At 43.4% G+C, this 11,386-nt stretch overlaps 2 protein-coding genes across 6 annotated transcripts; one reads left to right on the top strand and one right to left on the bottom strand.

The window, feature by feature from the left end:
* Positions 1-7: 7 nt before the first annotated feature.
* si:dkey-12e7.1 (F-box protein) lies at positions 8-2,969 on the bottom strand. Its single transcript, XM_029696367.1, has 2 exons — positions 2,510-2,969; positions 8-2,134 (listed from the first exon to the last, which is right to left on the bottom strand). Exon 2 carries the CDS (start codon positions 2,054-2,056, stop codon positions 923-925), a length of 1,134 nt encoding a protein of 377 aa, XP_029552227.1. The 5' UTR covers positions 2,057-2,134; positions 2,510-2,969; the 3' UTR covers positions 8-922.
* A 3-nt stretch (positions 2,970-2,972) lies between these two features.
* Positions 2,973-10,875, top strand: LOC115151974 (histone-lysine N-methyltransferase KMT5B). 5 transcript variants are annotated; one of them, XM_029696365.1, is made up of 11 exons: positions 2,973-3,092; positions 3,777-4,039; positions 4,203-4,350; positions 4,456-4,621; positions 4,710-4,819; positions 4,932-5,098; positions 5,211-5,230; positions 5,326-5,462; positions 5,578-5,774; positions 7,914-9,490; positions 9,569-10,875. In XM_029696365.1, the coding sequence occupies exons 2-11, from the start codon at positions 3,907-3,909 to the stop codon at positions 9,917-9,919; spliced, it is 3,006 nt and encodes a 1,001-aa protein (XP_029552225.1). In that variant the 5' UTR covers positions 2,973-3,092; positions 3,777-3,906; the 3' UTR covers positions 9,920-10,875. The 5 variants fall into 5 exon arrangements, with proteins under 5 accessions (XP_029552225.1, XP_029552224.1, XP_029552221.1 ...); XM_029696364.1 differs by having other exon boundaries at positions 7,914-9,506; positions 9,585-10,875; XM_029696361.1 differs by having other exon boundaries at positions 7,914-10,875.
* The last annotated feature ends 511 nt before the right edge of the window (positions 10,876-11,386 follow it).

Genomic DNA, 11,386 nt, shown 5'->3' with positions numbered 1-11,386 from the left:
AGCAAAAACTTTACATGGGTCCTTTAATGGAACCGTTGTATTGTAAAATCACAGCAAAGGAGTTTTATATCAACAAAACAATGACAAAAAAAGAAATGTCAGGATACAATTCAATGATTTGTTGGAATGTCATTATTCTAATACCCTCCATAAATAGGCCTAACTACATTGCTGGTTACAAACTAATTAATGAGAGCGCAGATTATTTGTTACCAGTGCAGTTGCAAATTACACCTTTTGAGAGAAATCTTCATGTCCAAACAAAAACATTAAGGATAAGGACCTCATGGTTAAGCGAGGCACTGCAGCATCACTAATTCTATTCTTGAAGTAATACATATGTGTTTGTTTACCCTACAAGCAAGTTACCCCCAAAAAATACCTGACAACATGTCAAGTAAACCTGTTATTTCACACAAAGGCAATTTTCCATTGAGTGGAATAAGTTGAAATTCTGAACATTCAATGTATATTTGTTACAATTATTTTAACAGAGAACTATTGTTTCAATATCACACACAAGGAATCAATGCAAATGTTTATCGTGGAAGATCTAAAGGCTCATTATATTCCTTCACTCAAGAACAGCATATGAAATATGAAATCCGTATATACAGTATGTGTATTGTTTTTAGTTGTCAATGGTGTGAGAGAAATATTGAACCAATTAAACATTATGATTGATTCAGCTTCTTCAGTAAACTAAGAAATAAGTTAAGAAAAACATTTTAAAATGTCTGTTGGATGGTAAAATAAAAAAATCAAATACACAATCCTTTTGTGCAATTGAATGGTGAAGGAATAAGCTAAAACGTTCCAGCCACCATTGGAATGGACCCTGATTAGCCTAACTATGCTGCATTCCTGATAAGCTGTACTGAATTCCAACAGCTTATGATTCTGTCTTGTAATAGCATTTTGTTTACCAGAGCCAACTGTCCAGGTGTTGGAGACAATAACAGGACTGCTGGAGGATAGATGACAGCTCTCTGTAATTCTGCTCTCTCCAACCAGGAAGCAGTCGCTCATTGTTAAGGGCCTGTAGCCTGGGGGTCCCCTCTCTTAGAACCTGGTACAGACAGGGCCATCTGCTCTGTATCCTAAGCCTGGTTCGACGGTCTAAAGTAATGCCACGGACAATCTTTTTGGCCCTTAGCTCCCGTAATGCTGGCAGATTAAGACTGGAGAAGACCAGACCACGACTAGGCGATACATCCAGGAACTCTAGAGACATGGACTCCAGTGTGTAAGATATGCCAAGGTTTCGGAGTGGCACCAGGATATGCAATGTCAAGGACTTAAGGTTGGGCAGTGACTTGGTCAGGGTCTGTAAAGTGCTTGGGCTTACTCCTTTGAAGACCCAAAAGTACTTGAGTTCAAGGACACGGAGGTGCTGGAAATGAGTAAGGAGTGACACTGATGTCTCAGACCAGTCAAAGTGCAGGCGCATCTTGGTGATCCGAGGGCAGCTGTGGGAAAGTTTTCCCAGTAGCACCTGAAAGTTAGTGACCTGGTCCATCTTGATCTTGGTAATGCTGTCATGGTGTGAATTGGAACCAACCCGCAGGTCCAGTGGCTCCAGTAGTGTGAATGTCCAGTTCAGGTCCAGATGACTGAGATCTCTGCAGTGGACATTTTCCAGGAGGTCAGAGAGAAGCTCCCCCCATTTGTTGCACTGGTCCCCCAGGTCAAAGCTGGCTTTTAGGGTGAGCAGGCTTGCCCCACGGGATATAAGGTGGTGGGTGTAGTGGTGAACCCATGCTTTCCAACGCTCAAACTCTCTGTTGGACACCAGCAGTCCTTCTTGTCCAAGGTGGATCACCCCACGGCGAGAAAAGTCTGCCACTCTCCAAAGTTTCCCTGATCGCACAAGGCAACTCCAACTGGAGCATACAAGTGCAGAATTGCACTTGTCAACCTCACTCAGGAAGGAAAGCACATGGAGCTGGCATTCCACCGGCAGAAGATTGAAAGGAAATAAGTCATCCCCTGCTTTTGCCATTCTTCTTCTACTGACAGGGACAAGAAGCTTCTTCCTCGGGGACATGGTGTTCATTGGTGGAGGACAAAATCCCCACCAGGATAATTCTGATTTAATTATGCCATATAAATTCTGGTCCAGTTCTTCCAAAGTCTGAGAAAGATAATCAAGTGTTTGTCAGTAATCATCTGACGTTATAGTATACTATAGAAATTATATTCTTAACCAAACAATTTAACCAATATATACATGTCTGGTTACTAATTGCATAACACGCCTATTCCACAGACTGTGTAACGATACAGAGCGTTTGCTAAATATTTGCTGGCTAGGTAGCTAACCCGTAGCAAGAGAGCTTGTAGACAGACAAAAGACACCAACATCGTAAATGTTGAGCTTGTCATCGATGTGGCAACGAAATAATGGAACAAATATGTTTAGTTTTTCAACCTGCTCTAAATCTAAAGTTAAATACCAACTGGTGTGTTGTGCTAGCTAGCGTTATAGTTAGTTATACAGTTCACGTACCTTGTGATGATTGTATGCAACAAGAAGAGAAGTAGCTATTTCCTAGTAACTTTGGTCGTTTTTTCTTGTAGATAATTATGTTTAATTACATAGGTTACGGAGAACAAATGTCTATAAGACCAATTTATGTAAAGAAAGTATTGGTTAGCCAGCTAGCTTACAAGGTTAACAGCTGAGTTGTTGTTGATAATAATGTCGTCATCAAATCGCGCGTCAAGGTTCTTAAATGTTCATGGGTTTCAAGTTTGAGTAAGCAGTGCGCAGGCTAATGTTATTTACATTTATAGGGCATTTATAAAGCATCAGGTACTGTGATGTTTTTTTTCTACAACAATGAAGTTAGCTAATACACAGTTATTAAACTACATGCAGTCCTTGGGTTATCTAACAAACTGCCGTAAAATCCAACAATGTATATGTCCAGACAAGCCCCCCTCCCCCCTCCCCCCCAATCTTCGCCTGGCCGCCATCTTCAATTTTAAATGTTTGTTTTCTCTGGCGTTTAAACTAATGGTATTTCTATTTGTTCAGATCTCGGATTGCAGGATGAATCACGTAATAGTACAAACGCTTGAATAACAAAGTGAGTATTTTAGACAGTTTGTCTTATCAGCGACACTTTTTTACTGATATTTCATGGACTTTTTTGAGGAACAATGTTAGCTTACTAACGTTAGCTAGCTAGCAATTGTTGTTGTGATGTTTTGCTGTAGCATTCGCTTGTTATTATTTAGCTAGCTAAGTGAGAAGCACACACTTTCAAAAGCAGAGCAAGTAACGTTAGTACTAATGGAATGTAGTCCTAACTGCTGGCTATTTAATTGGATGTGACGCCTCAGCTAGGTAACCAGAAAACGCATAGCCTCTAAATCAGACCTCATGAGTCATGGGGGTGTTGGCATGCTAGCCTAACGTTAGTTACCCATTTATAATCGTTCAGGCATTAGTTAATTGATTATTGTGCCACATTACACTGGCTAGCACGACCCTATTTCTGTAGGTACATTGCTTGTTTTGCCTTTCGAGAAAGACTAAATTAATAACCACGATGAAATGCAATGCTAGGGAAACTCAAAGTTGACAAGCAACCACAAGATGGCATCCTTTCATAAACCATGAATTAGCTAGCTACATTCCGTTCAGGTTCTCTGTTAGTTTTGTGGCGCCCCACTTTCTGCTTAATTAATTTATTTGCTTACAGTGCCTACAAGTTCATTGCCTACAAGTCTTTACTCTCAAACCTCTTTGTTTCTTTGTTTTGTTCCAGAATGCCTAGTGCTAAATTCTTGTCTATATCAACAGAAGATTAAAGCACGCTAGCCTCCCCTCATCCTCACTCTGCAGATCTTCAAGCACAGATTAGAGTATATGCACCTGACTCTGGCATAATGAAGTAGATGGGGGAATCAAAGAACATGGTGTTGAATGGCAGGCGGCATGGCAGCAGATACTCCAGTGATCTATCCATAACCTCGGCCAGGTCGCTGCGACAGAGCAAGGGCTCCTTTAGAAGGAGGAGATGTAGTCGACGTAAGTGCTTTCCTCTGGCAATGTTCACCACACAATTACAGAACCATAAATGACCCCTTTCAGCTTCATAAATAAATTACACTGCAGTTTTTCCTGATTTTTAAATGGTTTAATTGTTAAAGTTTTTTTGTCTCTCTCACCTCCTCCCTCTCTCTCACCTCAGGTGTCAGTAGTTCTGCCCTAGAGGCAGAGAGGCGTCATACCCCATCATCTGGTATGACTGCAAAGGAGCTCTGTGAGAATGATGACTTGACTACAAGCCTTATTCTGGACCCCTACCTCGGCTTCCAGACCCATAAGATGAATAGGAGGTGTGTCTCTTTCTGGCTCACAATTGTACACATTTGTCATATAATGGCTTGTGCATAAGTAAGCAGCCAAAGTTACACAATTGACTGCCTATGGTGTACTTTTAGGTTTCGACCCGTCAAGGACCGACATAGACATTTGAAGGAGGTGCTAGAGTGCTTTAAAAAACATGACAACCTTGAGAAGGCCTTCCATGCCTTGACTGCAGGGGACTGGTCAAGACACCACTTTCCGCACAAGACGAAGGCACAGGGCAAACTCTTCAAAGAGCATGTAAGTTATCTAGAAATATCCATTGTTGAGCAAAAAGCATGAACCATCAAAACAAAAATGTTAACACAATTTTTTTGTGTTTTGGCAGGTTTTTGTTTACCTACGAATGTTTGCAACTAACAGTGGGTTTGAAATACTTCCTTGCAATCGTTATTCCTCTGAGCAGAATGGAGCCAAAATTGTAGCAACAAAAGACTGGTAAGTATCCAAATTAAATTGTAGTAGTCTGCATTTAGTTATAATAAAATGTTGCACTAAGTATATAGTCATTTTTACAAACTCAAATATTCCTTATTCACATTATCCCAAGGAAAACCAATGATAAGATAGAATACCTGGTGGGCTGCATCGCTGAGCTATCGCAGAATGAGGAAAGTGTGTTACTGCGACATGGAGAAAATGACTTCAGTGTGATGTACTCCACCCGCAAGAACTGTGCTCAACTGTGGCTGGGACCTGCAGCCTTCATCAACCATGGTATGCATACCCATGCACTTGACAACAACTGTATCTGCCTCATTCAACACACGTATACTATAATTAAAATACCTGTATTAAGAGACTAAACAAATGTTTTCTTGTTTTTCAGATTGCAGGCCAAATTGCAAGGTAAGTAATAATTATGCATGCAAATCAAAGGTATTGTAGAAAATGAAGTGAATTGTGGATATGAATAACACATTTTTCTGTATGTGTTGTTACAGTTTGTTTCCACTGGGCGAGATACAGCTTGTGTCAAGGTTCTTGGGGATATTGAACCCGGGGAAGAGATCTCCTGTTATTATGGAGATGGCTTCTTTGGGGAAAATAATGAACTATGTGAATGTTACACATGTGAAAGGTATCATTCATTTCTTGCTTAAATGTCAAACTTGTTACTTTATATGTTGAATAAGGAGTCATACATTGACTAGGATTTTGAGATTTCACATCTATATCATTTCTACTCCCTTCAGACGAGGTGCTGGTGCTTTCAAATCGAAGACTGGACAGCCTACGCCCACTCCAATTATCAACAGCATGTATGGCCTGAGAGAGACAGACAAACGTCTCAATCGGCTGAAGAAACTAGAAGACAGCAAATGCTCTGGCAGTCAGTTGGAAGGCTCTAATATGGATCCAGACTCTCAGGAAAATCATGACACACATCCATGTAAGTGCACCTTTGAGGTTGAGAAGGAATGGTTGCCCTATTTCCTAGACTAGGCCAAGTGAATTGAGCAGTCACACAAGTTGAGCCTGCTCTGTGGTTGCCCCATTGAGCAACAACCAAAATACAAAGAATTCCAGTAGCCTGAAACTTATCTTTTTGGTTCCTCCCCATTGTTTAAGTGAAAGACAGACAATTTAGGCATTTATGGCAGCTGGGCAAGTTGTGCTTGCACTGAAGTTGCCACAGGAAATTCAGTACATTTTTTGTGATATCAAATTTATTTATATAGCCCTTCTTACATCAGCTGATATCTCAAAGTGCTGTACAGAAACCCAGCCTAAAACCCCAAACAGCAAGCAATGCAGGTGTAGAAGCACGGTGGCTAGGAAAAACTCCCTTAAAAGGCCAAAACCTAGGAAGAAACCTAGAGAGGAACCAGGCTATGAGGGGTGGCCAGTCCTCTTCTGGCTGTGCCGGGTGGAGATTATAACAGCACATGGCCTAGATGTTCAAATGTTCATAAATGACCAGCATTGTCAAATAATAATAATCATATTAGTTGTCGAGGGTGCAACAAGTCAGTAACACAAGAGTAAGTGTCAGTTGGCTTTTTCATAGCCGATCTTTGAGAGTATCTCTACCGCTCCTGCTGTCTCTAGAGAGTTGAATACAGCAGGTCTGGGACAGGTAGCACGTCCGGTGAATAGGTCAGGGTTCCAGCAGGTCTGGGACAACAGGTCTGGGACAGGTAGCACGTCCGGTGAACAGGTCAGGGTTCCATAGCTGCAGGCAGAACAGTTGGAACTGGAGCAGCAGCACGGCCAGGTGAACTGGGGACAGCAAGGAGTCATCAAGTCTGGTAGTCCTGAGGCATGGTCCTAGGGCTCAGGTCCTCCGAGAGAGAGAGAGAGAAAGAAAGAGAAAGAGAGAATTAGAGAGAGCATATTTAAATTCACACAGGACACCGGAAAAGACAAGAGAAATACTCCAGATGTGACAGACTGACCCTAGCCCCCCGACACATAAACTACTGCAGCATAAATACTGGAGGCTGAGACAGGAGGGGTCAGGAGACACTGTGGCCCCATCCGATGAAACCCCCGGACAGGGCCAAACAGGTAGGATATAACCCCACCCACTTTGCCAAAGCACAGCCTCCACACCACTGGAGGGATATCTCCAACCACCAGCATACCATCCCGGGACAAGGCCGAGTATAGCCCACAAAGATCTCCGCCATGGCACAGCCCAAGGGGGGGCACTAACCCAGACAGGAAGACCACGTCAGTGACTCAACCCACTCAAGTGACGCACCCCTCCCAGGGACGGCATGGAAGAACACCAGTAAGCCAGTGACTCAGCCCCCGTAATAGGGGTAGAGGCAGAGAATCCCAGTGGAAAGAGGGGAAACCGGCCAGGCAGAGACAGCAAGGGCGGTTCGTTGCTCCAGCCTTTCCGTTCACCTTCACACCCCTGATAACCAACATACAAAGAATTTGATTAGTGATCTTTCTGGTTCCTCCCCTGTGTGTAGGAGAAAGGCATGCTATATATGGCATTTCTGCATGTAAAAAGCTAGATTACATTTTCGAGATCAAGTTTTTGTCACGTGCATAAGTACAGTGAAATGCCTGTCTTGCTTATTAGTCTTTCCCAACATTGAAGTCAAGTATGACAAAACAATTACAAAAATAAGAAGAACCTGAGAAAGTAAGTAAGCTATATACAGTGTTAGTTCCGGGGTCAGATCATTTACAATGTGTAGGGATACTGGAGTGGTAGGGTTAGATATGTATAGCGGTAAGGTGACTAGGCATCAGGATATATGATAAACAGAGTAGCTGTGTGTGTGTGTGTGTGTGTGTGTGTCAGTGTGAGTATGAATAGAGTCAGTGCAAAAATAAAATAGGAGGGTCAATGCAGATCTTCTGGCACCTAAAATATACTCCTGAGCTACTATTGGTCAATTATAACACTTACGTGACATGCTGTACTTGCTGTACTTTTTATGGTACATACTAATATTATAATTATTATAATACATTGTAATTTTGCAAAGATCGTATGTAGGTTGTCCTGTTTCTCAAACTTTTGAATGACTGTTCTGCCGTTATTTCTTCTTTTCTGTTCACATCTTAGCAGTAGGGAGGACAGCCCGCTCTAGTGTGACAAGGCTCAGTGACGCACAAGCTCTAAGCAGGCAAACTCTGTCCAAAATGCCTATCCCTACCTCATCGTTCAATCAAAGACACTCAAAGAACTCCAACGTGCCAAAGAGGCTAAAATCAAAGTCCATAAAGCCTTTGCTCAAGTTAGGAAGAAGGTGTCAGGTAACTGCCCACAAGTGCCCCATTGAGGTGGAAGCTATGGGTTTGTGCCTTAAGGACCCCACAGAATTTGTCAATAACAGGGTCTCACAAAAGAGAGAGATGGATAAGAAAGGGCCCGTGCAAGTGGTGGGAACAAGAGGTGGTCTTGAGCACTATACTGCGAAGGAAAACCATCAGAAATCAGTGAAAGATGTTAGTAGGTGCCCTGATGATTTAGCTTGCACTCACAGAACTCGCAGTTCAACCAGAGCATCAGTTGGCACACAGGAGTCTGACAACATTAAACTTGAACCAAACTTGCCACCCATCCACTGCGGTGTGGTTAGTAAGACCAAGCCTACGGACCTTGGAGATTGTGTCACAGACAGTCACTGGATGAACAGCTCAAGCCTGGACATCAGCTGTCCAAAGACGGAGAACTGTCCCAGACATAAGCAAATGATAAAGCAGGAAGAGCACTCTTTCCGACCAGCATCCCTTCTCAAGGAGGAGGTTTCAGGCCTGCACCATACAGCCTGTACCACAGACATTGCTGGTGGCAGGAAAGAGCTGCAGGGCCTGCCTGATGGTCATGAGCCCTACAGCCTGTCTAAGGGAGACAAGATTCTCCACCTTGGCAAGGGGAAGAAGAAACAGCAGATTACGCGCTATGATTCCCAGCTGATCCTAGCCAACAACAACTCAGGCGTCCCCAAGTTGACCCTGCGGAGACGAAGGGACAGCAGCAGCAGTAGGATTGAGCCTGGTGAGGCAGACCCTGTCAAGTCCTCCAGCCCCACAAAGACCAGCATGAAATTTGGTAAGGACCATCATGCAAAGACCAAGAGGAGCTCTTATGCAGCCAGACTGAGTAATGGGACTTTCAGTCCTGTGGACCACATCCGCTCCTCCAAACATGGCGTCAGTCCTGTGGACCACATCCGCTCCTCCAAACATGGCCTCAGTCCTGTGGACCACATCCGCTCCTCCAAACATGGCCTCAGTCCTGTGGACCACATCTGCTCCTCCAAACATGGCCTCAGTCCTGTGGACCACATCCACTCCTCCAAACATGGCCTCAGTCCTGTGGACCACATCCGTTCCTCCAGACATGGCCTCAGTCCTGTGGACCACATCCGCTCCTCCAAACATGGCCTCAGTCCTGTGGACCACATCCGTTCCTCCAAACATGGCCTCAGTCCTGTGGACCACATCCGCTCCTTCAAACATGGCCTCAGTCCTGTGGACCACATCCGCTCCTTCAAACATGGCCTCAGTCCTGTGGACCACATCCGCTCCTCCAAACATGGCCTCAGTCCTGTGGACCACATTCGTTCCTCCAAACATGGCCTCAGTCCTGTGGACCACATCCGCTCCTTCAAACATGGCCTCAGTCCTGTGGACCACATCCGCTCCTCCAAACATGGCCTCAGTCCTGTGGACCACATCCGCTCCTTCAAACATGGCCTCAGTCCTGTGGACCACATCCGCTCCTCCAAACTGCATATTCAGCTGCAGCATGAGCAGGACAGCAGGAGGCTCAGCCAGTATCACCATGGTACTGGGCCCTTCACGGGTATAGTAGAGAGGGAAGCAGGGGAGGTCTTTGGGCCGACTGTAGCAACATTTGGGATGCATGATGACACAGAGGAAGACTCGTCCTCCTCCTCTGAAGAGGATGAAGACGACGTCTCTGACTCTGACCATGAAGAGTTCGACGATTTCATTCCACTTCCACCAACAAAACGCCTCCGACTCATTGTTGGTAAAGACTCTATAGATATTGATATTGCATCAAGGAGACGTGAAAATCAGTCACGCACAGTCAATGCATGAGCTTCATGGATCTTTATTTGACTAGTTGATTTAAGTCAACAAAACAAAAAAATCCCATGCTGTTGTAAAATGTTAACTATTTTTTTACATGATGGAACCTGATTCGTTATTCATATAGTAGAATGTGTATATTTTACATAGCATACAATGTGTAGGCCTTTATTTTTATATCTTCAGCTTTATTTTGTACAATTGTTAATTATATTTAAAGCCTTTTCTTGTTTGTGGGGTAAACATGCTAAATTTTGCTTCACTGACATTCACAAGAATGGAACCTTTTGGGAACACACTTGATGTGCTTTTGTCCGCATGGCAGTGTACACATGCATATAAAATAATGTGTTTTATATATTGTTTTGAGAGTTTGAAAGGAACAGAATTGTTTCTTGCTGGAAGTCTGTGAAAATGTGTTTGACTTCCAGTGATTCCTGGGAGCTGGCCTGTGACATTTTTGCCCCATTTTTAATAATTCATTCATTAATCAAAATGTCTTGGTGGTTATATATTATGTTAACTTTTCAGTTTGTGAAGAGATGGATTTTCTTTTTATTCTATTCATTTCACTAAGTCACTCAATTCTCAAACTGTATCACTTCTCAGTCTCCGTTTAACAATCACAAATTCATTACAACTTACTTGGTCTGGCATTGGTAGTGTAGATATTCAAACACTTTAAAAATCAGATTTTATTTTTTCTTACTTTGATATTTTGTTCACCATTTGTTCATCTGAATGACTTTCTGTCTGCTGTGTGTGAATGATGTGCATGTCTCATCTTCTTAAATTGCTCTATCATTTTTTTTTATACTAAGTTGATTTTAAAGTCGGTTGTACAACTTTGGTGGACCTGTCACTGTATGCTGTCATACGTAGGCTACTGTCTGTGGTCTTGATTAAGCTACACTACATGGCCAAAAATACGTGGACACCTGCTCGTCGAACATCTCATTCCAAAATCATGGGCATTAATATGGAGTTGGTCCCTCCTTTGCTGCTATAACAGCCTCCGCTCTTCTGGGAAGGCTTTCCACTAGATGTTGGAACATTACCGCGGCGACTTTCTTTCGGCGTTCCAATTCATCCCAAAGGTGTTCGAAGGGGTTGAGGTCAGGGCTCTTCGTAGGCCAGTCAAATTCTTACACACCGACCTTGACAAACCATTTCTGTATGGACCTTGCTTTGTGCATTGGGGCATTGTTGTATTGAAACAGGAAAATACCTTCCCCAAACTGTTTCCACAAAGATGGAAGCACAGAATCGTCAAGAATGTATGCTGTGGCATTGATTTCCCTTCACCGGAACTAAGGGGTCTAGCCCGAATCATGGAAAAACAGCCCCAGATCATTATTCCTCCTCCACCAAACTTTACAGTTGGCACTATGCATTCGGGCAGGTAGCATTCTCCTGGCATCCGCCAAACCCACGTTCGTCCGTTGGACTGCCAGTTGGTGAAGCGTGATTCATCAC

Source organism: Salmo trutta, chromosome 17 (genome assembly GCF_901001165.1).
Source record: "Salmo trutta chromosome 17, fSalTru1.1, whole genome shotgun sequence".
NCBI classification, from domain to species: Eukaryota; Metazoa; Chordata; class Actinopteri; order Salmoniformes; family Salmonidae; genus Salmo; species Salmo trutta.
Note: the sequence above shows the minus strand (reverse complement) of the source record. Positions and strands in the feature narration are given on the sequence as shown.

Bases quoted from the DNA above. Each gene is read 5' to 3' on its own strand.
- si:dkey-12e7.1 (XM_029696367.1), bottom strand. From the start codon at position 2,056: ATGAACACCATGTCCCCGAGGAAGAAGCTTCTTGTCCCTGTCAGTAGA.
- LOC115151974 (XM_029696361.1), top strand. From the start codon at position 3,907: ATGGGGGAATCAAAGAACATGGTGTTGAATGGCAGGCGGCATGGCAGC. The intron at 5,463-5,577 runs GTATCATTCATT...TACTCCCTTCAG, and splicing joins GAATGTTACACATGTGAAAG to ACGAGGTGCTGGTGCTTTCA. The intron at 5,775-7,913 runs GTAAGTGCACCT...TTCACATCTTAG, and splicing joins AAATCATGACACACATCCAT to CAGTAGGGAGGACAGCCCGC.